This window comes from Diabrotica undecimpunctata, chromosome 9 (genome assembly GCF_040954645.1).
Source record: "Diabrotica undecimpunctata isolate CICGRU chromosome 9, icDiaUnde3, whole genome shotgun sequence".
In the NCBI taxonomy this organism is placed as follows: Eukaryota; Metazoa; Arthropoda; class Insecta; order Coleoptera; family Chrysomelidae; genus Diabrotica; species Diabrotica undecimpunctata.
This window is the reverse complement of record NC_092811.1, coordinates 124448301-124475619: the sequence shown is the minus strand read 5'-3', so window position 1 is coordinate 124475619 and position 27319 is coordinate 124448301. Positions and strand designations below refer to the sequence as shown.

The following is a 27319-nucleotide window of genomic DNA, read 5'->3' as shown; positions in this document are numbered from 1 at the left end:
CTGCCTGTTGATTTAGTGTTGATCAATAGTCTTTCTATGTTTTTAAAAAGGTATCTACCAAAATAGTGAAAGGATCATTTGTACAAACATATGAGTCGTACTCATGTAGGTAAGAAACCACTTACCTGGTGGTTTCTTACCTCCTTGGTCGAACTATGCTAGGACTGTTAGTTAATCTCGATTATAGCTGTGAACGCTTCCGATTTTCCTTTAGGTTAAATAAAAATTGTAATTCACTAAAGTGAGAATATATTTTAATTCCGAAGAATATTTCTGATGACTCTTATATCTAAACAAATTTAGAAGAAAAAATGCTAGAATCTACTGACCTTAACGCTAGCAAAATGCCCAGCAATAATTTCGTAATATTTCTTCACAGTATCGGCATCATCAATGACTTTAATGATATGGACCGCCTTTTTCCACTGCCTTGCAGAGACTGCAGCATTCAAGGCTTTCAACATACATCCTGCTTCGATATAGTGACTTATGGCAGCATCCATTTGTTTACTTTCGACCAAACTGTCGCCCCACTCTTCTTCCAACTGTACCACCTTTTCCGGACTTACTGCTCTTGCCAAATCTACCGCTTTATTCCAGACTTTACCTATGAACAAAGAACAATTTGTAGTCTTTGGAAATGGCTAAAGTAATAAGGAATCCATGATTTCATATTGTAAAGTTAATATGACCCACGGTTTATTATTTCGACGCAAAACATCTGCCTTGAGTTTGGTAGAAGTCATTATAGGTGCGAAGATAAACAACATTCCTTTTTACGGGCCTTGAAGAAAGAGGTATACATTATAAAGATAACATACTAAATACTCACCTTTCCTAAAACACTCCATTGCGAGATCCGGTTTGTCCAACTTTTCGTATATCTCAGCTGCCGGTTCATACAATTCCTGTTTGATTAAACTCTTCAACACTCCTCCGATAACACTATGATCGTTGACTAGTTGAGGATATTTAGAAAGAAGATTGGGGATTCTTAGAAGCTTGTTCGATTTGAGATACATATTCAAGGCTTCTTCGGATTTGCCCTCGTTTTCCAGAACTTGTCCAACTTTTTCGTATTGGCCACTTTGCATCAACAGAGACATATGTTCCTCTTTCAGCTCCTTAACGTGTTCGTAGTTTCTTTGCTCCGCCAATCTGCAAAGAATTACTAAACGAATAAAGCAATGTTTTGATTTAGTAAATTAAAGTGATAATTTACGCAAAAAAGGGCGCGAGATTTTGTGGAATACCCATGTGGAAATTTATTTGGAACCAATTTTTACCTTAAATATCTTTTTATTTTTGTTCCGATTTTAACGAAATTTGAAACATATATTAATAGCGCATATTTAAATTAAAATTTACAAGACTAACGAAAAAACTTAACCTCTTCCCGCATAGTGGGTCATATATGGCACAATACTTAGTTTTATACCTAACCGTTAGAGATCGAATCTTATTTTAAAGTATTTATGCATGACATGTCCATATATAGAGCACATATTTCGTATAACTGGTGCAAGTTGATATTCCATTATCGAAGTTTCTACTGAATATTTTTGTATAAAAAAAGAAAGAAAGTATTTTCACGTATTTCTTTATAATTTGGTATTTTTTGATCAAAAAATATGCTTGTGCCATAAAAGGCACAATGTGCACCGTCGTGCAAAACTCTCTTTCATATATGGCGCAATATGCGTTCTGAACTAGGTATTACTATTTTTTTTTATTTTAGATAATGGATCCAAAAAAGTTTTATTGTGAAACTCTTATTGTAGTGAGCATACCAGATGGTAGTGAAGGCGAAGGCCTATCAGATGATGATATTTCCCCTATTATATTAGCACCAGAGTCAGACTATGAAGATGATATAATAGATAATAATGAATCAGATATTATTATCCCAGAAACGGATTTAGAAAGCAGTTCAGATAGCGAAGATGATATTTCTTTGGACGGATGGAATTACGACGTAATCTAAGAAAGAATAGAAATAAAAATTATCCAACTTGGACAGAAGGAAATTTGGTAACATCAGATGATGATATAAGATTTCTCGGTTCTACTGACCTGCCACCTAATTGTAACAAGCTGATTGCCATGACGCATAATGAGCAAATAATTCCAACAAAGGCGCGTTCATCTATAAAACAATATAATCAGCAAAAACTCCACAAATGGGGATATAAGGCGTTTGTTCTTAGTGGTGTCAGCGGATTTTCCTGCGATTATGAAATTTTTGTAGGAAGCCAAACTAATGTTGTAACTGATGGTTTTCCTGATTTAGGGGTAAGTTCAAATGTGGTTTTCGGCTAACACAAACAGTACCAAGACTTATAAATCACAAAATATTCTTTAATAATTGGTTCAACAGTGTCCCATTGCAAATTTATCTAACAAAACAGGGTATGTTACCACTAAAAACAGTTAAAATAAACAATAATATGCCAAAAGAGGCTGAATTAAAAAAGAACGGCCGAGGAGCTATGGTAGAGAAAGTCGCCATAATGGGTGGTACAAAAATATCTGTTGTTACGTAGTATAACAACAAATTAGTAAACATTTTATCAAGATATGCTGGGAGTATGCCAACAGTTAAAGTTAAAGGGTTTTCGAAAAAGGATAAGACACATATAATGGTTCCATGTCCCAAAGCTGTACCGATCTACAACAAGTATATTACATAAGACCTTAAGTTTTTCTGATAGTCTTGTAAATTTTAATTTAAATATTATTAAAAATGGGTTCCAAATAAATTTGGCCCACCGTGTATATTCCATGCTGTTACAAAATTATTTTTAGTTTTTCTCATCGTTCCATTCCTTGCCTACATAAACCGTTTTATATATATTATATATAAAACGTATATTACATACGATCTTAAGTTTTTCTGATAGTCTTGTAAATTTTAATTTAAATATTATTAAAAATGGGTTCCAAATAAATTATTTTCATTTTTCCTCATCGTTCCATTCCTTGCCTACATAAACCGTTTTAATATAGCTTTATTTACTTTATTTCTCCTCCAGGATCTGCATATTTTTCTAACAAAAGGTATGTTTGATATATTTTTAGTTTTCTAGCTTGCGCCATCTGTAGTACAAAATTTCAGTCAAACTTTTAAGACTTTTTGATAGACAGCACCACTGCGGTTGATTATCGTACTATTATTTAATACCTTGTCTATAGATTGTTTCAAAGTGACTAGTCTGTACAGGGTAAATGCACAACATCGATGTCATACTTCTTTGCAAACTTGTATTAAAATTAACGTCACTTCTTACTACTTAGCCTAATCTTTTTTTTGTGCTGAGAGTAGCTTAAGTACTAATGCCCACTAACGACCCTGCCTGGCTTCCTTCTGTCAGTGGTTCTCAAACATAAATAATATTTGCTACAACATACTTGGGTTAAATTAAAACAAAATATAAATTAAGAAATGCCTTTTATTTATGTCACACAAGCAGTTTGTTTTTAATTCTACAGTATGTGCTAGCGATACAAACCATTTGTTTATAGATTTAAATAAAATCGAATAAAATAAAACTAAAATATAAAGAAACATTTTATTTATGTATTGTTCCTTTCAAAAGTTAAGGGGGGAAGGACTTAAAACGCACTGTATATGTTGGCAGTAACAAAACGTAGAAATATCCGAAAATAAAACTAATAAATAAGTTGAAAATAAAAGAAGTCATTGTATTTAGTTTCGTGTGTAAGTAATCGTAATTGTACACCATTATATTTAGTTCCTTTTTCTGTCAATCGCTGTCACATTTAGTTTCTGCTTCACATCATCATCATCATTATTATCGTCACTGTCATCACTATCTCCGTTATTTATATTTATAATAATTGGTTCGATATCATCCAACAAATTGTCAATTTTCCACATTTTTTTTTTCTGTTGCTATTACGTGGTTTACGTAGTTTTTCCATTTATCTGACGTAATGATCTGGTACGCTGCTGTAATTAAATTTCGCATTTCAGCTTCTTTAAAATTCGCGTTGCGTCCAGCTATAAACCGTTTCACTTCACTCCAAACCATTTCGATGGGATTGAGTTCACAGGTCCTGTCGGATGCGAAACAGAGCCTTTTCGCAAACACCACTCATTTTTGACACTTTCCTAGTTACACTTGATACAGAATCGTTGTTATCCTGATTAAGATGATAATTAATAATATTCATTAGTATCTGCTTCTCTGAAAGTTTCAGAGCTTTTCCACGTTTCCATTGAACAATTTCCTCCATTTTGCGGTAAAGGAAATCGGCGTCAAATATAACAATAGCCAACAACAGAAAATAACAATAATTACCAACAGCAAATCACAACAAGAGCCATCAACAAATAATACCAATAACAAAACAGTAACAGTACATCCAAGATGGTGCAAATAATCGTAACTCGAATATGTTTACGCGATCCGAAGAACAAATAAAGACTAATTAAGGCCCTGGATGTATCAAGCTTTTAAACATATTATGTACAAGAATTAATCTAATTGCTTCTTAATTACTGAATACCTTAAAAGAAAGTATTTGCTGTTGATATCAACCAAAATGACAAATTCCTTACACATTATGGCAGTAATTAGCACCACAGGGACATAAATAACATTTTAAATTTGGCAGTTAGTAGACATTACCGGAATTATTTTAAACTTTGAAACAAATGTTTATTTAATGCACATTTTATTATACTACTGCTACTAATAAAAGATAAAAGTTGATAATTTACTATTAGAAACAAAATAATGTATAGTATTATGTAAAATTATTAGCAAACGATATTTGTAAATTACATAAAATTGTACGTGAGGACTTGTTGAGAACTCCTGGTTTATTCCGTTTATTATGAAAGATAGACAATAGAGAACGCCATCGCTCACTGCATAAAACTGGCAACGTCTTGGCAAAATTCCCATAAGATTAGCATTGCATATCTTACCCTGTACAGACTAGTCACTTTGAGACAAAGTATAGATATCTGCGATATATATAAAAAGAAATAAATACCTTAGAGCTTCATCCCACTTATGCAACTTCTTATACATGTCCAATGCCTTCTCAATATTTCCTTGTTCCAGGTAAATATTTTCAGCCGTGTTTAAGTCCCCGTACAAAATCGACAATCTAGCCCACACCTCTGGAGAATTATTCGAACTCTCGTTATATTTTTCCACGAAACTTTGAGCTTCTTTGGAAGTTTCGTGTAGGAAATAAGCCGTAGCCACCTCTTTTAGAGCGGTACTGCAACGTTCTGCAAGCGTTAGATTCTGTTGTTTCATAGCTATGAGGTAGAGTGTGTGCCACATGGCTTCAGCTTCGGAAGAGTTGCTCATGCTTTCTAAGAACAGAATGGCTCTGTTGTAATCGTTGTCGTTTAAGGCTGTACCTAAAAATTAAAGAAAACTCATATTTTTTGTCATTCAATTTAAATAAAAGAATAACGCAGAACTTATTTACAATAATGGGAGTATTTAAGGTCCAAAGTACGAGGAAAAAAGAATATGAGTCTCCTAAAACTTCGACCTACCAAATTCTACAAGACCTTCATCCAATTCCACGTTAAAACTGTTATTGCCATCGACACAGATAGCTTCGGTTTTTCCATTATTCCTTACAATATCAATTACATCTCCTTTAACTGTCATCAAAGTGGGATTTTCTGGTAAATCTATGTTATACCAAATTGCTAGATTATTTCCAGCTTGAGCAACGGCAACATCACTGCTTTCTACCCATTGCACGAAACTTACTCCAGTAAAGATGGTTTGTTTCAATTGGGTAATTACATCGATAAGGATTAATCTAAAATACAATGCATTACATTAGTAATTATACATTTTCTAGACATTAAGAAAAGCTTATACCATCTAATATAATTCGCAAGTATTGTCCGTCCGTGAAAAAATCCAGTTTTTGAACATTAACCAATAAGTGGCATCAGTGTTAGATATAATAATTAATTGAATTATTTTAATATAATTTAAATATAATAGTAATAAGAATAATGGTATCGACTTAGTCATTTCTAACCAGGCATACACCAAAAAAAGGAACTTCTTCACTGTCTATATTGACTATGAGAAAGCCTTTGACTCAGTGCCGCACGAATGGCTGGTAGGTATATTAAGAATATATAAAGTCGATGATAATATAGCGACCTTCTTAAGACATATAATGACAGATTCATCATCATCACTGGCTCGACAACCCTTTTTGGGTCTTGGCCTGTTCCAGGATTCTTCACCATTCTGATCTGTTTCGTGCTTTTTTTTCTGCAGTTTTTTATTTTTAAGGTTGTTATATCATTTTCTATTTGTTCTAAGTATCTCAGCTTCATGAACCGCTCCTTGTTAGGTCCATGTTAGGAATAACTCTGCGAGACAGAATAACCAACGAAGACATCCAAAGATAGCCAGATTAAAATGGAGATGGGCAGGACACATAGCCAGAATGACAGATAGACGATGGACAAAGAGGTTATTGGAATGGAGACCAAGGGAAGACAAGAGAAGCGTCGGTCGACCACCTACAAGATGGACTGACGATTTAAGAAGACTCAATAAAAACTGGATGAGAGCGGCGCAAGATAGACGGGATTGGAAACATGAGGAAGAGGCCTATGTTCAGCAGTGGACTCTTGAGGCTGGATGATGATGATCTCAGCTTCGGTCTTCCTCTTGTTCTTTTTCCTACTGGCATCTGTTTGAATATTTTGTTTGGTATTTCGTCTTCTTCCATTCTTTCTACATGTCCTATCCAACGCAGCCGTCCTATTTTAATGAATGTTATAATACCCGGATCCTGGTATATTTTGTATAGTTCAGAGTTGTATCTTCTTCGCTATATTCCGTTTTCTTTTGTGCCTTTATATATGTGTCGCAAGATTTTTCTTTCGAAGGTGGCTAACAACGTTTCCTCTCTTTTAGTGAGTGTTCAGGTTTCTGAGCCGTATATGAGTACCGTTCTTATAAGGGTTTTATATATTTGTAATTTGGTTTTTTTTCTGCGACGTTATCTGATCTTATAATGACAGATTGGAAGACTAAAATTCACCTCCAAATACCTGGTGAAAACAATATCGCAACAGAAAATATCGTAATTAACCGCGGCCTATTCCAAGGAGACTCGCTGAGTCCGTTGTGGTTCTGTCTAGCGATAAATCCACTATTCCAGCTATTGAACTCCACTGACTCGGGTTTTAGCATTAAAATCAACAACACTATAGTGGCGAAGCTTAATCATCTGTTGTATATGGATGATTTGAAACTAATGGCTTCCACTCGAAGTCACTTACAGTATGCACTTTGGGTTAGACAAGTGCCGTGTACTGAATATAGTCAAGGGAAAGATTTAGCCTGGAGGATTCGATATGCAAAATGGCCAAAACATCGAGGCTATTAGCGAAAATGACATGTATAAATATCTAGGAGTAAAGCAAGCGCGGAAAATTGACCATGAACAAATGAAAATCGAATTGACATCAGAGTTCATACGAAGGGTAAAACAGCTACTCTCCTCACATCTTAATAGTAAAAATTTGTTTAAGGCATTAAACACCTACGCATTTTCCGCGCTTAGCTACTCATTTGGGAATATTAAGTGGACTAAAATGTATTTAGGAGGACAAGGACTTATGGATATAAGCGAGCAATTAGAAAAACAGATTACTAATTTAAGAATTTATTTTCAGGTGCAGGCGGAGACATCTACTATTCATCGCGCGATTTGTGCAGCAGATTACACAACACCGATCAAACTGAGGGAACAAGAGATGCGCATAAACCATCTTACCAAGAACGAAAAAATGCGCATCTGAATGGGTAAGAAGTCAGTCAAGATATGTCGACAATATAGCGTCGAACTCTTAGTTTACATCAGGAAAGATTCAGTTCACTGAAACAGAAGGTTCATTACTTGCCATTCAGGATCGGGTTATACCAACCAAAAATTACCTGAAATATATCGTCAAAGACCCTCAGGTCCAAAACAACAGATGCCGATATGAATGTCAAGCCCAAGAAACCATCCAACATCTTACAGGGGGCTGCCAGGCATTTGCTGTGACTGAATATAAGGAACGGCATAACTCAGTAGGAAAGATCCTCCATCAAGAGATAGCTTTTAAACTATGACTTCTCCAAACAAACCATCTCCCATATTATCAATATGTTCCTGAAAGTATACTTGAGAATCACAAATACAAGTTTTACTTAGACCCCACTGTTCTCACAGACCAAACAGTGGCACATAATAGACCAGATCTCATACTAGTTAATTAATTAAAGAGACAAACAGCACTAATTGATGTGGCGATACTCAACAACAATAATCTTGGAATGGAATGGAATGGAAAGTACTCAGACAACACCTATTATTCTCTCTACTACTTGGGTTATTCCGAAGAACCTCCTAGAAAACATAAAAAAGCTAGGTCTGAATGAACATCTCTACAAGACCATGCAGAACGCTGTACTACTCTCAACGTCCAGATGTGTACGAAAATTTTTGGGAGATACTCCAGCTTACCAAGTCACCTAGGTCTCGATAACATGGAAAGAGTCCCACCAGAGCTCAATTCTTTTGATACCATAGGTAGGTATCTGGGATGAGCAAATTTCTCTCCTTAGAGGGAGTGTGAGCTGTGTGGCTAAATCTGGAATACATGCTGAAAACTGTGGAAACATTCTAAAATGATATGAGTATGCACTTTGGACTAGACAATTGCCGTATTCTAAGTATAGTCAGAGAAAAAGTTTAGCCCGGAGATTTCGATAGACAAGATGGCCAAAACATCGAGGTAAAATTGACCATAAAAACTCGGATTTGTCTTATTCTTAATTAAGTGATTATCCTTCCGTGTAATTAATTCGTTTATTAATGCTTAATTTTACATATTTATTTAGTCATGGAACAGGTCTCAGTACTAGTAATACCTAGTATAAAAATACCAAATATGTACTTGACAATTCGTATAAAAATGTAAACATTATATTTAAAGTTAACTTAAACTAACCTAACCTAACTATTTCTGATTAAAATGGAAATTAATTTTTATATATTTGTCAAAGTAGTAAATTTATTATATACACAACAAATTACCTCTGCTTTTTATCTCTAAACAACAATTTATTCCCGATTTCATTCAATTCCAACCAATCGATCTTTGAATCGTGAGCGATCTGAGCTAACATAACACCAGAAACCAAATCTATGATGCAGATAGTTTTCAAATCGAGCAAATACGAAAGCTTTTTGTTATCTGTTGTTTGGTTTCTTTCGTTCAATCGCACGCTTATCAAATGGGGGTTCGTAAATTCCGTTCTAACCGAGCAGAGGACATCATTATCCCCATATTCGATCAAAGTCAGTTCTCCCGCGTTGAATACAAGGCAGACATTGGCGTTTTCGAAATAGAATTTTTCATTATGGCCAGAATTGTTCCAAGGTACCTAAAAAAATGAAAGAATACCATACGAATTAGAGAGCCAATTCCAAACTTCACTTACCTCGCTTAACAAATTCCTCAATAAGTCAGCTACTAGTAAGGTTTCTTCAGTTCTCGCTACCAAATAACAATCTTTGCCCATTATTTTCACATCTTCTATTTCTCCTCCGTATTGAGACCTTAGTATTACCCCTCGTTCATTAGTATCTAATGGTTTGACCAAAACCTGGCTAGGTCCAACGTAGGTGATTTCAAATTTATCTTTCCACACTGTTCTCTTCAATACTGGAATAAAAAATACAGTCAATTTTGTTAACATGAAAAAAACTGTGTAGTATAATTTAGTGTTTAGTTTTAACACCTTCCGCTCCATCGTATCCACGTATGGATATTTTTAGGTATGGCGAACTTTACCACGATATCCATGTACGGATATTCATATAGGGCATATTAATGCACTCTGTAAAAGTGGTGTAGGCCTCTGTAGATTAATCGATACGGCGATATCATGGTTAGCCATGTTTTTTTAATACCCAAATAATGCAATCAACTCAAGGTCGACATTCAGTGTGGTGACAACCCAACGCAGCGGCAAGATATTTATTTAGTGCACGTTTAGTATAAAGTTATATTAATTACATTCAGATTTATCGCATTCTGGGATTATTAGTATGTACCGCTTGTCCAATCTGTGCAGAAATTAAACCCAGATTTTATAAGAAAGAAGATGATAAACATTAAATCAAATCAACAGCTCCGTTCGAAAGATTGAACGTTGACTTTAAAGGTCCAATACAAGGCCGCAGTTCTTCTAGAAATTCCTATACGCTTACAATCGTTGACGAATTTTCAAGATTTTCATGGGCTTTTTATGCTCAGATACATCTAGTCAGACAGTAATTTAATTTTTTGAATCAACTATTTTTTTTATATGGAATACCGACATATATACATTCTGACAGGGGAACTAGCTTTACTTCACAAAAATTTATTAATTCTTTACATTCTAAAGGAATATCTTTAAGTAGAACAACACCATATAACCCTGAACCTGAAGGAAATGGGCAAAGATACAATGGAGGTATAAGGAAAGCGGTGAATCTAGCATTGAAAACAAAAAATTTAGACATCACTAAATGGAAAAGTGTTCTACCAGATGTTCTGCACCCTATACGAAGTTTACTGTGTACAGCAACCAATTGTACACCCAATGAACGTTTGTTTACTTATCAACTAGCGGAACTCCTATTCCTTCACAGCTTAAAGATTTAGACAAAGTATTATTAAGAAAATTTGTACGAAGAAGTAAGTTTGATCCCTTAGTTGTAGAGGTTGCTCTTTTAGAAGCCAATTAAAATTACGCCCTAATACAGTACCCAAATGAAAAGAAAGTACAGTTGCGACGAAGCATTTAGCCCCTAGAGGTAATCTTGAAATTATAGAAACACGGTAACGATGAAGATAAAAATTTAAATCCAAATAATACACTAGAGAATTCCACTAGTGAATCAATACTAGATGAGACAGAAAATTTACCTGTTCAAGAACCGAATTAAGTACCTGATGAAAATCATGAACCTAGATTAGAAAATTTAGATTTTCAATCTAGCCGCAAATCAGCAATTGAAAATAAACGTAGATATTTGTATGATACCCAGTTAAGTGACAATCATATTATTATTCATGTTGGTAACAAGATGGCATGACAGAGGGTGACAAGACAGGTTATTAGGTTAGAAACAGTAAACAGTTGTTAGGTTAAGTTACTGGCATGTGAAGTTAATATACTTGTTGCTTATACAATTACTCGATCTAGTATTTGTTTTATTTATTACACCTTCCATCAGGCTTATACAGATATTTGCAAGATTTTGTTCAAAAATAGGGCCGCGTGAATGTAGTAAAATTTAGTGTTTAGTTTTAATGTTAATGACAGTTTTATTAATGTTGTGATAGTTGTCAGTATTCAAATAATTGTTTTGTCATTCTACAGCGTACATAAAAGCCTAATTCTGCAAAAAGGTATTTTACTACAAACTGCAAATATGATGGGGTGATAACACTAAAAAATCCGTCGGATCACTGTGCCTAGATCCGAAACGTCCAGATTGAAGTTACATGGAGTGAAGCATGACCAAAAAATATACGAAAAATATTAGATGTGGGTGTAGAATGTCTCAAATACCTAAAAATTTGTTAATCAGAGTCTAGAAGGTAAATAAGAAACAAAAAACCCAAATTATGCTTGAGTGAATATGTTAACAGAGAAAGATGCTATACAGATTCATTTCTGGGCGAACATATCGTCGACTTAATCAGAAAAACTCGTCAGTCCACATTTATCAGATATCTACTTTTAATTTTCATCTCGTGGCGAACCAAATAATCTAGAGTACAAGAAAATCTTAGAAATTAAATCACACCAAAATCTGAAGCCTTATAAAGTATTGTTACGCTAGCTCGCTGCCTATCGAACATCAATCTGGCGTTCGATGACCTACCCGCGTCGTTATCTAGATTATTCGACAGTACTGTGGAAACATTTCGAAAAGATAGGCAGAAATATATATATATATATATATATATATATATATATATATATATATATATATATATATATATATATATATGTATATATATATATGTATATATATATATATATATATATATATATATATATGTATATATATATATATATATATATATATATATATATATATATATATATATATATATATATATATGTATATATATATACATAAAGAACAATTTAGATTTTTAAGTATTCACTTCAAGTAATAAATATATATTATACATTAAGTGTGTATTTTAGTGCCAGTTGTAAAAACTAAAATTCTTCTTCTTCTTTTTCCTCTTTATAAGAGATTCTGCTTGTTTATTGGCGTATTAATACCTCTATGGAAGGTTGTCACTCCATCTTTTGCGCGGTCCTTCGAAACTTCTTCTTTAAGAAAACTAAAATGACTGTAAAATAAATATTACTTCATACCTGATTCAAACATAAAAACTGCTCCACACAAGCCACCACAAGTCACTTTGGACCCGTCCTTTTTCCATGCTAAAGCTGTTATCGTATAAAAGTCGGTTAATTCTTTGGGAGATGTTTCTTCCCATATGGTTTTTCGTGTACTCCAAGTGTATAACCTCAGCCGACTAAAACTACCAATCGCCACCGCCTGAAAATATTTGAACTTTTAAAAATAAGTAAATTGGAAAAAAAGTACAAAGCTACATTAGATTGTTATACTGATTATACTAACTGTCCGAAAATCATAAAATCAAAAGTGTATACTATAATTAATTATATTGATTAAAGGCTATAGCGGGATAAGATGGTCAAAAGTGCCCCTGCACCGATTAGCAGCGCAATCTATGCTTTCGATAGAGCGTATAAAAACATTACTTCATACAAAGTTTTAGCTTCTCAGAGGCTACAGAACCTCTTAAATCTAAAAAAGAAGCTATTTTCGACTTTATTTTTTTCTGGACGCAATTTTACTTTAAAAAATCTGAAAAAATTCATGAAGGTGTATCTTTTGAATACAAAATAGCCTCAAAAGGGTCAATCTTAAAGCTAATATATTTTTTTCAAGTTTTGACTATTTAAGAAAAAAAAAACACAAGTGGTATAACAAAATTGAAGGGTGCGATCAAAAATACGTGGAAATTCGATCATTTAGCTACTAGATTTTAAGGTTATGAGCCAATAAAGTGGGAAATTATTAGAAAAACACGATTTTTTCGCAATTTGAGAATTTGTTAGTTAAAAATGATTATTTTAACAATGATGATTCATAGCCAGTAAGAAAATAGATGAAAAAGCATACAAGTAACTATCTGATTTTGAGGTAAGGTAAAAAAAGGTACGAAAAGGATAAAAAACGTAGTATTTTCGAATTTTATCTTTATGAAAGAGTTAAATGGGGACTTTTACAATAGAATTTAATAATATAGAAGAAAAAATGTTAAAAATGTTGAATTACCAACTGAGTTTTGAGGTTATGTGCAAATAAATGAGTAAAAAAACGGTTTTTTGATTTTTCGAATTTTTCCGCTCAGAAATTGAAAATTCTGCCTTGGCCATTCAAAAGAACGAAAAAAAAATACATAAAAAATTACTATTTAAAAATTAGGCAAAAATTATTAACATAACCTAAGAAATTATTGAAAATTTCAATTATTTTTTCCAGGCTCAATTTTCAATATTAAAATTTGAAAAAAATCAGGCTATTTTGTATTCAAAAGATACATCTTTATGAATTTTTTCAGATTTTTTAAAGCAAAATTGCGTCCAGAAAAAAATAAAGTCAAAAAAAGCTTCTTTTTTAGATTTAAGAGGTTCTATGGCTTTTGGGCAGCTAAAAATTTGTATGAAGTCATGTTTTTATATGCTTTATTGAAAGCACAAGTCGCGGTGCTGATCGGCACTTTTGACCATCTTATCCCGCTATAGCCTTTAACATATTTTTGTTGCATCTTATTTTGAACTATTTTCTTCATCCAATTATATATTTCGTAACCAAACCTTTCTATAGTAAAATATCAAAATTGTAGACACCAAATTCTGAGTAATGATAATTGAGTTTTAAAGACAACAATGTTGCCAGTTTGTGATTATAGATAATTTATCAACTTCTACATTATAGGGACTGTAACAGTTTACGGATACAAATAATTCGGAAATTGTTTTGATCTTCGAGAAAAGAAACCTTTGTCATTGTTTCTGAAAGTACTCCTTGTACTATCTTTCTTCTTTTTGGATTAGTTATCGGAATTATAGTTTAAGGTAATTTCGGTTCAATTTAATTGCCGAACAAATTATTTCTATAGAAAAAATGATTTTTGAACATAATTTAATTTTTGCAGTGGCAAAAGTGTTTGGATAGACATCAAGTTAGTGAAACTCTTCCACGACATCAACTGTACCATTACCCTTCCTATTTCAGTAGTAACGAGATAAGGCACATGAATTGAAGCAACGATATATTATACAGAAAACATTGGCTTTTGGTAAAATGCTTCTTCAATTGGATGCATCTGATAGAGAATGCTTTGCAAACAAATAAATTAACCTTCCTATCGAACTCAAGTTTCGACTATTAAATGTATATCAACCAATTAATTCAGATTTGATAATTTAACTCACTATTCTATAAAATAACTGTCCTAACTCCTCTGAGTGATATAAAAATGAATGAAATAACTGTTACCTGTCCACTTGGGCTGCAACAAGCTACAGTGAAATCTCGTTCTGAAGCGTCCTTGCTGTAATCGAAGGTTTTGACGCTCTTTCCAAGATTGTTAACCACCGAAACTCTTTTGTCGCATCCAGCCATGAAGATATGGCCTTGTGTCCATGCTAGGCCGTATGGTGGTACCGAATGCAAAGCTACACGTCCTTGGGCTTCGTCGTCACTGTGGTCGCTCGTTATAAAGAACCTAAGAAATGTTTCATCATTGATATTGATTCCATTTTGGGAATGAAAGAAATCATTTAAACTAGAAGTCACAAAAAAAGTGGAACAGTAGAACAGTGGAGCTTCATACTCATTATTATTATTATTTTTATATTTTAAACGAATTCAATAAATTATTATTTTTGCTTCTAACGCCACCTGTTAACGTATTAACAAAGTATACGTTGTTTACTTATGACAAAAGTGTCATTTGATAGTAAATTTAATTATTACTTACATAAACTAAATAATATGTTTAAAAATAATAATTGTATTTATATGAAATTATTTTAAAACAAATATTTTAGTGACAAAAATATTCTTTTAATTTTTTACTTCTTCTTCTTCTTCATTCTCTTTATAAGCAATTCTGCTTGTTCATTGGCGGATTAATACCTCTATGGAAGGTTGTCACTCCATCTTTTGCGCAGTCGTCCGATACTTCTTCTGCCGATTGGTGACTTATCTCTTGCTATTTTGACGCTCCGTTTGGCTCGCGGAGATAAGAATACGGCCGAGGTCAGAAGGCCCTACCTGTCGTAAGAGGCGACTAAAGGGTAGGAATCGAGAGGTGGAGAGCAGTCGCTTGAGGTGTAGGGTCTGTAGAAACGCAGTCGAGGCGCTTAGGCGTCACGGTCACCGGTCTAGACTCCTAGTATCCAAGACGAGACTCTCATTCCAAGAGAACCAGGTGAGGTTGAACGAGCTGGGACCGTACACACCTCTTTTGGAATTACACCACCAATAGGGGTGTCGGTGTCCCGGCACGTACCCGCCTGGAGATTTAGGAGTGGTAGAAGAGAGATCCTCGGCGGCGACCTGTCTACGTGCGAGGTGGAAATTCCTCTGCCTGCGTCACCTGTCCGTTCGTTGGGAGGGGATAACGGATAGGTGAGGTAATCGGAACACGGGTACTACGGGGAAGTTGGAGCGCGATGCTCATGCATTGCGCCACCTTCATTTTGGTGTCGGACTAGTAGGGGCAGTGGAAGCGCTAACGGTCGTATGCCGAAAGGCCAGGTAGACCAGGGTCCTGCCAGTTTTCATAATTGGAGGGCACAAAGTAATGCTATGCTATTTTGACGACACGGGTCTCCTCCATTCTGCTTATGTGGTTATTTCATCTTTTATCTATTTTGTGCCCATTCATTTATACACTGTACATTATATTTTCTTCTAATGTCTTTACTTCTCTTTCGATCTCTCAGCGTATTTTCTGTAATTCTTCCCAGTACTCTCATCTCTGTCATTTCCAGTAGACTTTGCGTTGTGGCTGTGTCGGGTCTTGTTTCTATCATCTAGGCATATATCATTATTGGTCTTATACTGGCTTTATAAATTCTTGACCTCATCTCAGTGTTAATGTGTCTCTTTCGCCATATAGTGTTATTAAGGCATCCTGTCAGAGTATTTGCTTTTTGTACTTGATTTATCACTTCTTTGTCCAGATGTCTATAGCTAGACATGTAATTCCCAGGTATTTTATTTCCATTATTTGTTCAATATTGATGCCATCAATTTCTATCTTACATCTGGTTGGTTAGTTTGAAACGAAAAAATAGGTTTGTTGAGCAAGCTATATTGAAAAACGAGTCCAAATTGAATAATATGGTTGTTATCGAAAAAAACTTGTACTTTCTTACTAGGTCATACTCAAACTATTCTAGTATTATAGCTATTATTGAGGGTGGCATGTGCATACAGAACAGTATCTGCCCAGGCGTTGAGAGGGTGTATTCCGATGCACGTGCTAGTGAAGGAAATATGAAGAATATAAGAGAGAAGAAATGAAGATATAGCAACAGAACGTTTAAAAAAGAAGAAAGGCAGAGGTCCATAATGATGTGGCAAGAGGAATGGGACGGGATATGAAGGGTGGCGCAATGGACGAAGTCGTTGATTATTTCCTGACGCAGATGCTCACAGGTCATGGTTGCTTCAGGGCCTTTACAGATTTGGAAAGGCAGAAAATGACAAATCCCTGTATTGTAAAATATCGGACACTGTCTCACACACTCTATTGGTATGCGATAGATGGATAGGTGAGAGGAGCCTGGTTCAGAGAGTTAGGAAGTAAGGTGCAATCAGTCACGAACTGGTGGAGGAAATGCTTAGGTCGTCAGATCGGTGGAGAGCGGTTCAGAGACATGTGAGGAGAACGTTGGAGAGAAGGAAACAAGAAAAAAGGCGACACGAATGGAGGCAGGATGCCCAGAAATACGCAATAAGATAAGGCAGAATGAAAAGGAATAAGATTGAACAAGAAAAGGGAGGAACAAAGGGAGAGAAGAATTTAGTCGTAGTGGGAAAGTGCTAGAATGCGTGAAAATTGTGCGTGAATGAGAGATCGAGTGAATGCCGTGCCGATGTTTTGCTGAGAAGGGTGTTTTTTTAGCCGATAGGTCTCTGGCATTGACGGCGATGGAGTCCGAACAACCCCTGCGCGCGGTATCGGATATCATCGTGGCCACGCTGGAGGAATCCTGCATAACCGAGGTTGGAAGGCGATTCTGCCCACCTTTTAGGACAGAGGTATGTTTCGAATATTTGAACAACCCCCCTCATAAAAGACGAAAAAAAAGTTTTATAGCTAAATCAAAACATACAACGTGACAAACATTGGAAAAACTTACCTAATGACATTTCCGTCCACATGTCCAGACAGAAATCCAGTACCTTTAGGATTAGAGGCCAAAGATACTACAAGACTATCAGACGCGAAAAGGCTTTGCGACTTGTTGGACTTGGTTTGTAGCGCCCTCACTTTTCCATCCACCAATCCGCATATTATTGGACCGGTAGCTAACCATATGATGCACGTTACTGGAGACGGTTGTGGAAACTTATTACAGATTGCCTAAAAGGCGAAAAAAATTAATCAATTTCTCAACAAAGCGCACCAGTGTCGAAAATTAATTTGTGTAGAGTTTTCGATATATTTACAAAATATAAAACTACAATTCTTCAATAGCTTTTATCGTATATTGTTGATGAATTATTTAGTAGTACAATGTAAATCCCCACACTATACAATGTTGTCTAGCCATTCGACTAAAACAGAAAATAGGGAAATTAAACAAATGCTGAATATGTAAGGTATATTTATGTTTTTTTCAATTAGTGAAAGGACCTTATTTAGGGACGGCTGGTATTTGTCAGTCAGTTCTTACCTTTGTCTCCTACCGACAAAATAGCTATATAATAGCCGAAGTGTTTTGTTCCAATTCTGGTATAATACACGAATCTACAGGTACAGGACTGAACCTAATACGCTTTCTTGTGGCAGCCCATCTCTAATACCCCTTAAATATGTGTGAACTTCTTTTTCTATAAAGTATCTATTCTAAATGAATGATGATTTCAAGCAAAAAGCTTCTTGTTTAGCAGTTTTTAACTTTTGTGTCAAACTTTATTAAAAACTTGAGAAATATTCAAGCAAATAGTAGATTTTCTGATGATTTCTCTATTGTAGCATTTGTTCTATAAAGTTGGTCTGCTTTTTTCTTTCTATTATCGGTTGAAGTCTGTTTAATTTCCAATCAATGATCCCATCAATTATAGTTAACGAAAACGGTGCATGGAGATCCAGATACATACAACCATGAACTCTACCAACTATTCAAAGAGGCACCGAACTCAGAATTCATTAAACTTCAGACACTTCGATGGGCTGATCATATAGTGAGAATGAAGACCGAAAGATTGCCAAAATGAGCCCTAGACAGTAAAATGCAGGGCCCAAGACCAAAAGGAAGGTCACCGAATAGATGGGAGGATGAAGTGGCAGCAGAAACGCACAATTTGCTAGACATGAGAACCAGAAGAAGATCGGAAGACCGGCAAGGTTGGAGGCATAGTTTGGAAGAGGCCAAGGCTCGATTTGGTATGTAGCACCATTGGAGAGAGATATAGGGATAATATCATAGATAGTAGAGATATTGGTCTATTGGTTGCTACTTTATTAGGACGTTTTCCTAGTTTTTTGGGATCATAATAGTTTCTGGCACTTTCCAGAGTCTTGGAATATATCTTATACTGATGGCGGCATTTAACAAATGTGTCATTTAGCTACGACTTTCATGATAGGTTTCTGAATAGTTCTCTTTATGCTGGTGCTCTTTTATGATTTGCGATCTCCACTGCTACTTCTATATTGAGAGTATTGTTTCTTCTGTTTGGACTAATTTTTTTAAACTCTTGACTTAAACAAATTATCTATTACATTTGAGCAAATCAAACTATAAGAGATAGAATACTGAAGATCCTAGTGAATAGATGCCCTTCTAAGGGCACTCCTTTAGATGCACTATAACATGTATGTCTTTTAGCCTCTCCTCACAGAATTCCTGGAAAGGAATCACTACCTTAAGTAATTTCGTTTTTTTTTTTTGTTTAGTATACAAACCAATTATGTATTGCTTTATATTTATATGTATTTCCTCCATCTTGGTTAATTTCTAATACCAATAGGGAATTTTAAAAGAAAATGATGACTGGAAAATGTTGCAAACTTTTCAAAAAAATTCTCCATATTGCTAATTCTTCCATATGCTTCCTGATAACATTAAGTTCAATAAAATTTCAAAAGTGCTATAAAATAATTTCTTACCTTTTTCTCGCCCCATTTTTCTCCTATTTTATAAACGTACACAATACAGTCGCTTTGTGCCACTGCGATTTTCGTGGAATCTGGACTGAAAGCGATTCCAGTGATAATATACGATCGCTTTCCAGCTTCTGGATCGTAAGGTTTGGTCGAGAACTTGTCCTTCTTCTCTCCTTTTTCGTCAAACAATAAGATTTGGCGATCGCTGGTAGCTATAGCCAATTTTTGATTATTAGGAGACCAGGATAGACCAGCGATTTTGTAATCGCTATCCTAAAAAAAGTAATAATATTAAAAGCACTATTAATCAAATTTTTTGCATGTTTAAAGTATTAGAGTTTAAGTAATGAGTTGCTTTGTAAATTAACAAAACAGTCATTAGATCAATAATGACATATGCGGCAGAATGCACGACCTAGAGGATAAAAATTATGTTGGAAACAGCAGATATGAAAACACTTAAAAAATTGATGGTAAGACACTATGGCACAGAGCTAGAAGTACAGATATACGACATAGATGCAAGGTGGAGAACTGGGTAAGAAATAGAAGACTAGAATAGAAGGATCTTATAAGCCGAATTACAACAAATAGAGGAGTAAAGACACGACAACTTACTGGAGGCACATTAAAAAACAGACAGGGTCATGTCTACATAAAATAAGAAGAAGGAAAGAAGTAATGAGTTGTATTGGTGTTTGATTAAAGTAAACGGGCTATAACTTATTAGTTATTATACCACCTTTCAATCTCATGTCTCATGGCATCTGGACAAAAAGCGAGTAACCCAGTTGTTTTCCTTTCCCCTCTAAGTTTTGAGGTTTATGATTTATCTTAGCGATTGGCTAAATGACTAAGTGTCTAAGCAAAAAGAAGAGTACTGTCAAGATATTTCCAAGTGGAAATATTATGTGAGAAATACTGCCATAAAGACATTATGATGCTGTTCTTTAACGCTGCAGTTTTTGTCATCATAAGCACAAGGTGAAACATATGTTCAAATAGAGCAAATAAGTTTTTCGATTATTTCTAACTGAGTATCCAACTGAGTATATTTTTCTGCAATTAAATATTAATTACTGAGTATATTTTTCTGAATATGCATATTTTTTATATCAAGTTAAAGCTAACTTTTTTTAATATGATAAATATGATGATATATGGTTGACTGAGAAAAAATGATCGCAAATTAGGGTTGTCAACTGCTAAAAATGCGAACTATCAAAGATAAAGTAAAAGTGAATGCATTTGCTAGTTCAGAAATTTAAGGATCTGGCTTGGCTATAATTCCATTGACCTGTTTAGAGCAGCGATGGAATATGAAGTATATGACCGAAGACACAAAACGAAAGAAATATATTTTATTCCTTATTTATCAAAACATTCTTAAATACCAATATATTCTATTTCAAGAACTAGTTTCCTTTCCTCTGTATGTAAAAAACTGACTGATTTATATTAGTCATTATATGACTTCCACTAGAAACCCAAACAACTGGTAAACAAATCCACACAAGAAATATTTCTACATGTTAATTATCGACCCACCTACATAAGTTCTGCGTTTATGATTTGTTGGTCACTAGTCATTATCACACTAATAGGGTCGTCACAAATATTCAAACTGGTTTTTTCCGTAGATATAAAAAGCTGGTTCATTTATATTTGATTTTAATGTCCTCCAATAATAAATCGAAACAACCCATTAACAAATCCAGTCTACGAAAATGTTTCTCATGTGCTAATCCAGCGGTTCTCAACCACCGTGTCGCGACACACTAGTGTGCCGGAAGAACCTATCAGGTGTGTCGCGAGATTTACGAATACGATATTTTTATTTTTATTTTTTTACTTGTTATAATATACCAATCATGCATTCAACCATTTTTTTAACTATTAGGTATATACCACGTTATACCAATCAATAAAGTGCCAATCCGTAATTGTTTCCTCTCTGTTTTTAAAATTTAACCGACATAACTTGCGTTATGAATAGTTGCGCAAAGCGAGAGATCTTGTTTCTTATCTTTAAGACGGAGCAACACGTGACGTACGCATTTGGAACAAAATCATCAAAGCGTTTCCCAAAAACCGCGCGAGTATTTTCAACGTCTACGTTGTTCCATTCAATCATCCTCAGTTATCATAAAAAAATGAATAAAACTCCCAGATAAGGCACTTTTAGCATCATATAAAGTTTCTGAATTGATTGCCAAAAACAGAAAGCCCATACTGTTGGTGAAGAGCTTATTTTACCGGCATGTAAAGAATTATTATAGTTGCTACAATGTTAGACCCGGAAGCTGTTGAACAAATATCAAAGGTACCTTTATCAAATGACACAGTCCATCGACGTATATTAGATATGTCAATCGATATTCAAAGTAATGTTAGGGAGGTATTGGCAAATACACAATTTGCTTTACAACTGGACGAAAGCACGGACATTTCGGGAAAGGCCCAATTGATATCTTTTGTAAGATTTGTGTACGGACCGGAAATTATTGAACAGTTCCTATTCTGTCGTGAATTGGAAACAACAACCACTGGAACTGATATATTTTCTACTGTTGACACCTTCTTTCAGGATCACGGACTTAAGTGGACGGATTGTATTGCGATATGTACAGATAGTGCTGCTACAATGACGGGAAATGTCAAAGGATTTTTAAGTTTCGCACTAAAGAAAAACCAGTTGATAATAATTACTCATTGCTTTTTACATCGAGAAGCTCTGGTAGTAAAAACTACGGATGAAAGCTAACTGGGTGAAGTTATTCATACTGTTGTTTCTATGATCAACTATATCAAAACTCGTACGGTGAAATCAAGGGTGTTTGGGAAACTTTGTAAAGACATGGGCGCAGATCATAAAGTCTTGTCATTTCATAGTAAAATTCGTTGGCTTTCGAAAGGAAAAATACTAAACAGAGTTTTAGAACTTAAGGACGAACTACTCGAATTTTCTAAAACAGAAGATGGCTAAAGGGGTTTTTGTAAAAATCTTAAAAACGTTCTTTGGTGTGCTAAGTTGGCTTACCTTTCTGACATTTTTAATAAGCTAAATTCTTCGAATGCAACTATGCAAGGACGAAAGGAAACCATAATATCATCAACTGATAAAATAAGTGCGTTCTCCAAAAAACTTACATTCTGGACCTCGGTTATAGAAAAAAACGATTTGACTGCTTTTCCCGAAACCTCTATAACTTTAATTAATTTGAAATCTGAAGAACAGACTTTACTAAAGGAGAACATGAAAGAGCACTTATGTAAGTTGAAAGAAGGGATAACTAAATACTTTCCCTCTGTCTTAAGTGCTAACTGTGAATGGTTGATTGCATTTGACGAGAACAACGTAAGCAAGGCAGAAATAACCTATTCTGAAAAGGAACAACTTATTGAAGTATATTCTGACACAGTTTTAAAATTTAAATTTAGAGAAGTAGCTCCGGATATTTTTTGGATTTCAGTTAAGAATGAATATCCAGAATTAGCAAAGAAAGCAGTATCCCTTTTACTGCCGTTTTCGATACGTACTTATGTGAATCTACATTTTCTACTATGAAAAATATAAAATCTAGCTACCGGTCTCGACTACTTGATGTGGACAGCGAGATGAGAGTGTGTCTGTCTACAATTCGTCTTCGGATAGATATACTTTGCAAAAGTCATCAGGATCAAATTTCACACTAATTTTATGTATTCTTTCTGTTTTGTTTTTAGCTTGTTATGTTCTTACGAAATAAAAAATAATATGTTTAATATATTCATCTGTACTTACCTACCACTAGCAAAAATTTGTACATATAAGGGTGTCGTGAATCTGTAAGGAGTACGTTAGTGCGTCGCTGAGTAAAAAAGGTTAAGAACCGCTGCGCTAATCAACTGATCCGCCTACATACCTCTAATGAAATCTAAATTTTTAGAATTATTCGCGAAATACCGTTTAAAAACATGCTTTTTTAAGTGTAATTTCTGAACTTTCAGTCGCGAATAACTCCCAAAATATTGACTTTTCGAAAAAACTCTAAAGAACATTTTTTTCTTAAAATTCCATATTCTAGCGACTACGATGGTTTTTTTGATAAACTTTTTCCACCTCCTAGATGAGCTAGTAACCACCCCCAGAGGAAAAGCATATATTGGCATAGGGTAGTTTTTTATCTTTGAGCTATGTCCTACCTACGGTCAAAATCCCAGGAAATCCATACATATAAAAAGGATTCTGAGCAGAAAACCATCATATCCTGGACTATAAAGAACAACAGAGAAAAAGATTGTATCTATTTTGTGAAACTAAAAAACAATTTTTATGAATATAATCTGAAGATAAAACAAAAAGCAAATTTTACTTTTACAATATGTAATAATTTATTGTTATTACGTACCTGGGCTTCAAGAATTGTTTGTAAAAACTTCAGTTGCATTGTCATTCGACAATTATTCACGCCATCTTTAGTTTTAGGGCATTATAATTGTTTGTATCACACGTTTCCATGGTAACAAAATAATATTGAAGAGAACTATAATCACTTCATACTACAGAATGCCATAAAAAGGTTACTCATAAGTTACACGGCGATTTATAGGGATAAATAGGGGCGAATTATTTTAACTTATATCGCTTTGGAAATTATAAGAGATGGGATTCTTAAATCTTATCTGTATGTGTCTAAAAGTAGATTGGGCGGACACAACCGATTGAGCGGATTGAAAATATTATCTTTGTAGATGCATTAAATTTTATTATTAAATATAAATAAATAAAAAATATTTGATACTCTTTCAGTGAAAATGATGCGTTTAAACAGTGGCGGATCTAGACATTTGCATTGGGGGAAGGGGGTAACTTCGATTGAAACACCAACCAAAAGACATAAAAAAGAGTATTTCACTGTATAAAACTATAAAAGAAGCGGAGGACGACACCGACTAGATGGACCGATGATATAAAACGTGTAGCGGGAAACTGACTACAAGCGGCCCAGTGTAGAGAACACTGGAACGAACTGAGGGAGGCCTATGTCCAGCAGTGGACACGATTGGCTGATTGATGATGATTGTTTTATTAGTAACATAAAGTTAGCGCTCTCGTAGAAGATATATTCATCATCATTATTCTGGCTTTACACCCTAGAATCAACATTTTGTAATTTTTTAATTGCCAATAGCTAGAGCACAATTCAATTCTATCCGTTTTACTAAATAATTGAGAACATTTAAATCTACAGCGGTCGCAGTTCACAGTCTGAGGAGATTTGGCAGGTTGCCTTCCTTTTTTAGTAGTATTGGGTTGGCCCAAAAATGTTCGTACACATCTGGACGTCGCGAGAAGTACAGCTTTCTGCATGGCCTTATAGATATGTTCATTTAGACCCAGCTGTTTTATGTTTCCTAGGAGGTTTTTGGAAATAACACCAGTAGTAGATAGAATAATAGGTAGTGTCTGTGTTCGGGAATATATATATATATATATATATATATATATATATATATATATATATATATATATATATATATATATACCAAAAAATATACTTCACATAGAGTTCAAAATGAGCTAATAAATATATGTGGCTTAGTTGTTTGACGGCAAATTATCGAAAAAATAAACCATCCAAACACAATCGCATTTTCCTTGCTTGCCGATGAGACTGCAGATATATCTGGAGTCGAACAACTATCTATTGGGGTGAGATATGTTGAAAAACAAACAGTTAACGGAAATATAATTCATGAAGATTTTTTGAGTTTCGTACCATTAAATGAATTAAATGCTAAATCAATAGCACTTGAAATTTTAACATTTCTTTCAAAAATTGATTTAAATGTGGAAAAATTGGTGGGGTTGGGATTTGATGGATGCGCGACTATGGCTGGTCAAGAGGGTGGTGTTCAAAAAATAATTAGAGAAAAACATCCCAAAGCAATATTTTTTCATTGTGCCTCACACAAATTAAATCTGGTTGTTAATGATTTAAATACTGTTAGAGAAATTCAGAATTGTGTGGGAATTATTAAAGATGTCATCAAAGTTTTTCGTGATAATACTTTGAGATGGCGATTAGCACCAAACATGCCTTTGTTATCCGAAACTCGCTGGTCATCAAAATACAAATCTATTCGAATATTTTCAGAAAATTTTATTGAAATCAAAAATGTTTTAGAAACAATAATAGCAGATAACAAATTTAATTGCTCAACAAGATCAAGAGCACAGCAGCTTTTATGTACCACATCTGATTCCACTTTTATAATTTTCCTAAATTTGATTTCCAAATATTCTTCTTTCTTAGAACCCATAGTAAACATTTTACAAACTAAATCAATAGATATGCTGGCAGTTAAAAATCATATACAGTTATTTCTTGATATGATAACAAAGCACAGACAAGAAGCGGAAACAACTTTTAAAACAATTTTTGAAAAGAGTACAAATGATGCCGAATCTGTAAGTATTACCCTTGAAAAACCACGAATCGCTCCTAGAAAGCAAATACAACGGTCAAACCATGCGGTTAATTCCGCTGAAGACTTTTTTAGAGTGTCATTATTTATTCCGTACCTAGATTCTTTAATTAGTTCTCTTGGTGTCAGATTTTCAGAAGACAATAATCCTGGTATGTTATTGTATAACTTGCATCCCAAAAACATAATAAAATTAACTGAAAAAGACCTCGCCAAAATAATAGAAATCATAAATAATTTATACAAAATTACTAATCTAAAAGAACAGGCATCATTGTGGCTTTATTATTGGAAAAGTCAAACCAATTTAGATGTAAAAGATATTTCAATGATAGAGCTACTAGATCATTGCTTATTTTACCCAGCTATAGCCCAAGCTATAGAAATTTCTCTGTGCCTTCCTCCCACTACATGCACGATTGAAAGATCATTTTCAACTCTTCGAAGGGTTAAAACCTGGATTAGGTCCACTATAAGTGAACAAAGATTAGATGGACTATATATGATGAGCGTTCATAGAAATAAAATAGAAAACAATCGAAATAATTTTATTAAAAAAGTAATAGATGAGTTTGGACAAAAGCCCAGAAACCTTCAGTTTTTATTTTCACAAGATACAGAGCACTAGCCTTCAATATCAAGTTTACTTTTTACGTTTTGTTGGGTTTAACATTTTACCATTTTAGATTCGTTTTAATAAATTATAATACATACAATACTAACTGAAAAAAAATGTTAATTTTTTTATAATAAATTATAACAAATAAATTTTTAATTAAATTTCTTCAATTGTTTACAACATAGTACAAATTTTTAATGTCAAATATAAATAAGTTGGCACCCAGCGAAGTATTTGAAGATTGCACACATTTGACTATTTATGCAATTTCGGCTAAGCCTGGTAGTAGAAGGGTGTACACCCTACCCTAACCCTTTCAACGTAGTACAGTTTTGAATATTTGATTTAATTTCCTAGTAAAAGAAATTTTTCAATTCAGATATTATGTTACTTACATCTTGCTTAAAATTGATTTTTTTATTCCTACATAAAAAATTTTGTATAATAAAATTTGTATGTATAAAGTCATACCATAAAATATGTTGTTAATAATTTTTTGTTTAAGATTACTTTTACTTTTCTGGTATTTCTTTACTGTTTGTAAATCATGTTTATATTTTTGCATTTTTGCAATCGGCTATTTTAGTTTTTATTAAGTTGTATGGATCAAAATAAAAATTTGAGTTGACTTGCCCCCCCCCCCCCCGGATTTTGATATATGGGCGCCCATGCCTCTGCCCTTCTGC

At 34.1% G+C, this 27319-nt stretch overlaps 1 protein-coding gene across 2 annotated transcripts in view; it reads right to left on the bottom strand.

The window, feature by feature from the left end:
* Positions 1-24005, bottom strand: part of Oseg2 (intraflagellar transport protein Oseg2) — a 59828-nt gene extending 35823 nt beyond the window's left edge. For both annotated transcript variants that reach the window (XR_011952039.1, XM_072545189.1), the window contains exons 1-11: positions 23935-24005; positions 19547-19816; positions 17571-17794; positions 14692-14920; positions 12471-12657; positions 9522-9745; positions 9115-9464; positions 5543-5817; positions 5023-5401; positions 833-1158; positions 330-607 (exon numbers count right to left, since the gene is read on the bottom strand). Coding sequence is in view for 1 of the 2 variants with exons in the window: in XM_072545189.1 (XP_072401290.1) it covers positions 330-607; positions 833-1158; positions 5023-5401; positions 5543-5817; positions 9115-9464; positions 9522-9745; positions 12471-12657; positions 14692-14920; positions 17571-17794; positions 19547-19816; positions 23935-23979 (2787 nt within the window). In the remaining variant the exon portion in view is untranslated. The remainder of the gene's footprint in view (positions 1-329; positions 608-832; positions 1159-5022; positions 5402-5542; positions 5818-9114; positions 9465-9521; positions 9746-12470; positions 12658-14691; positions 14921-17570; positions 17795-19546; positions 19817-23934) is intronic.
* Positions 24006-27319: the final 3314 nt, after the last annotated feature.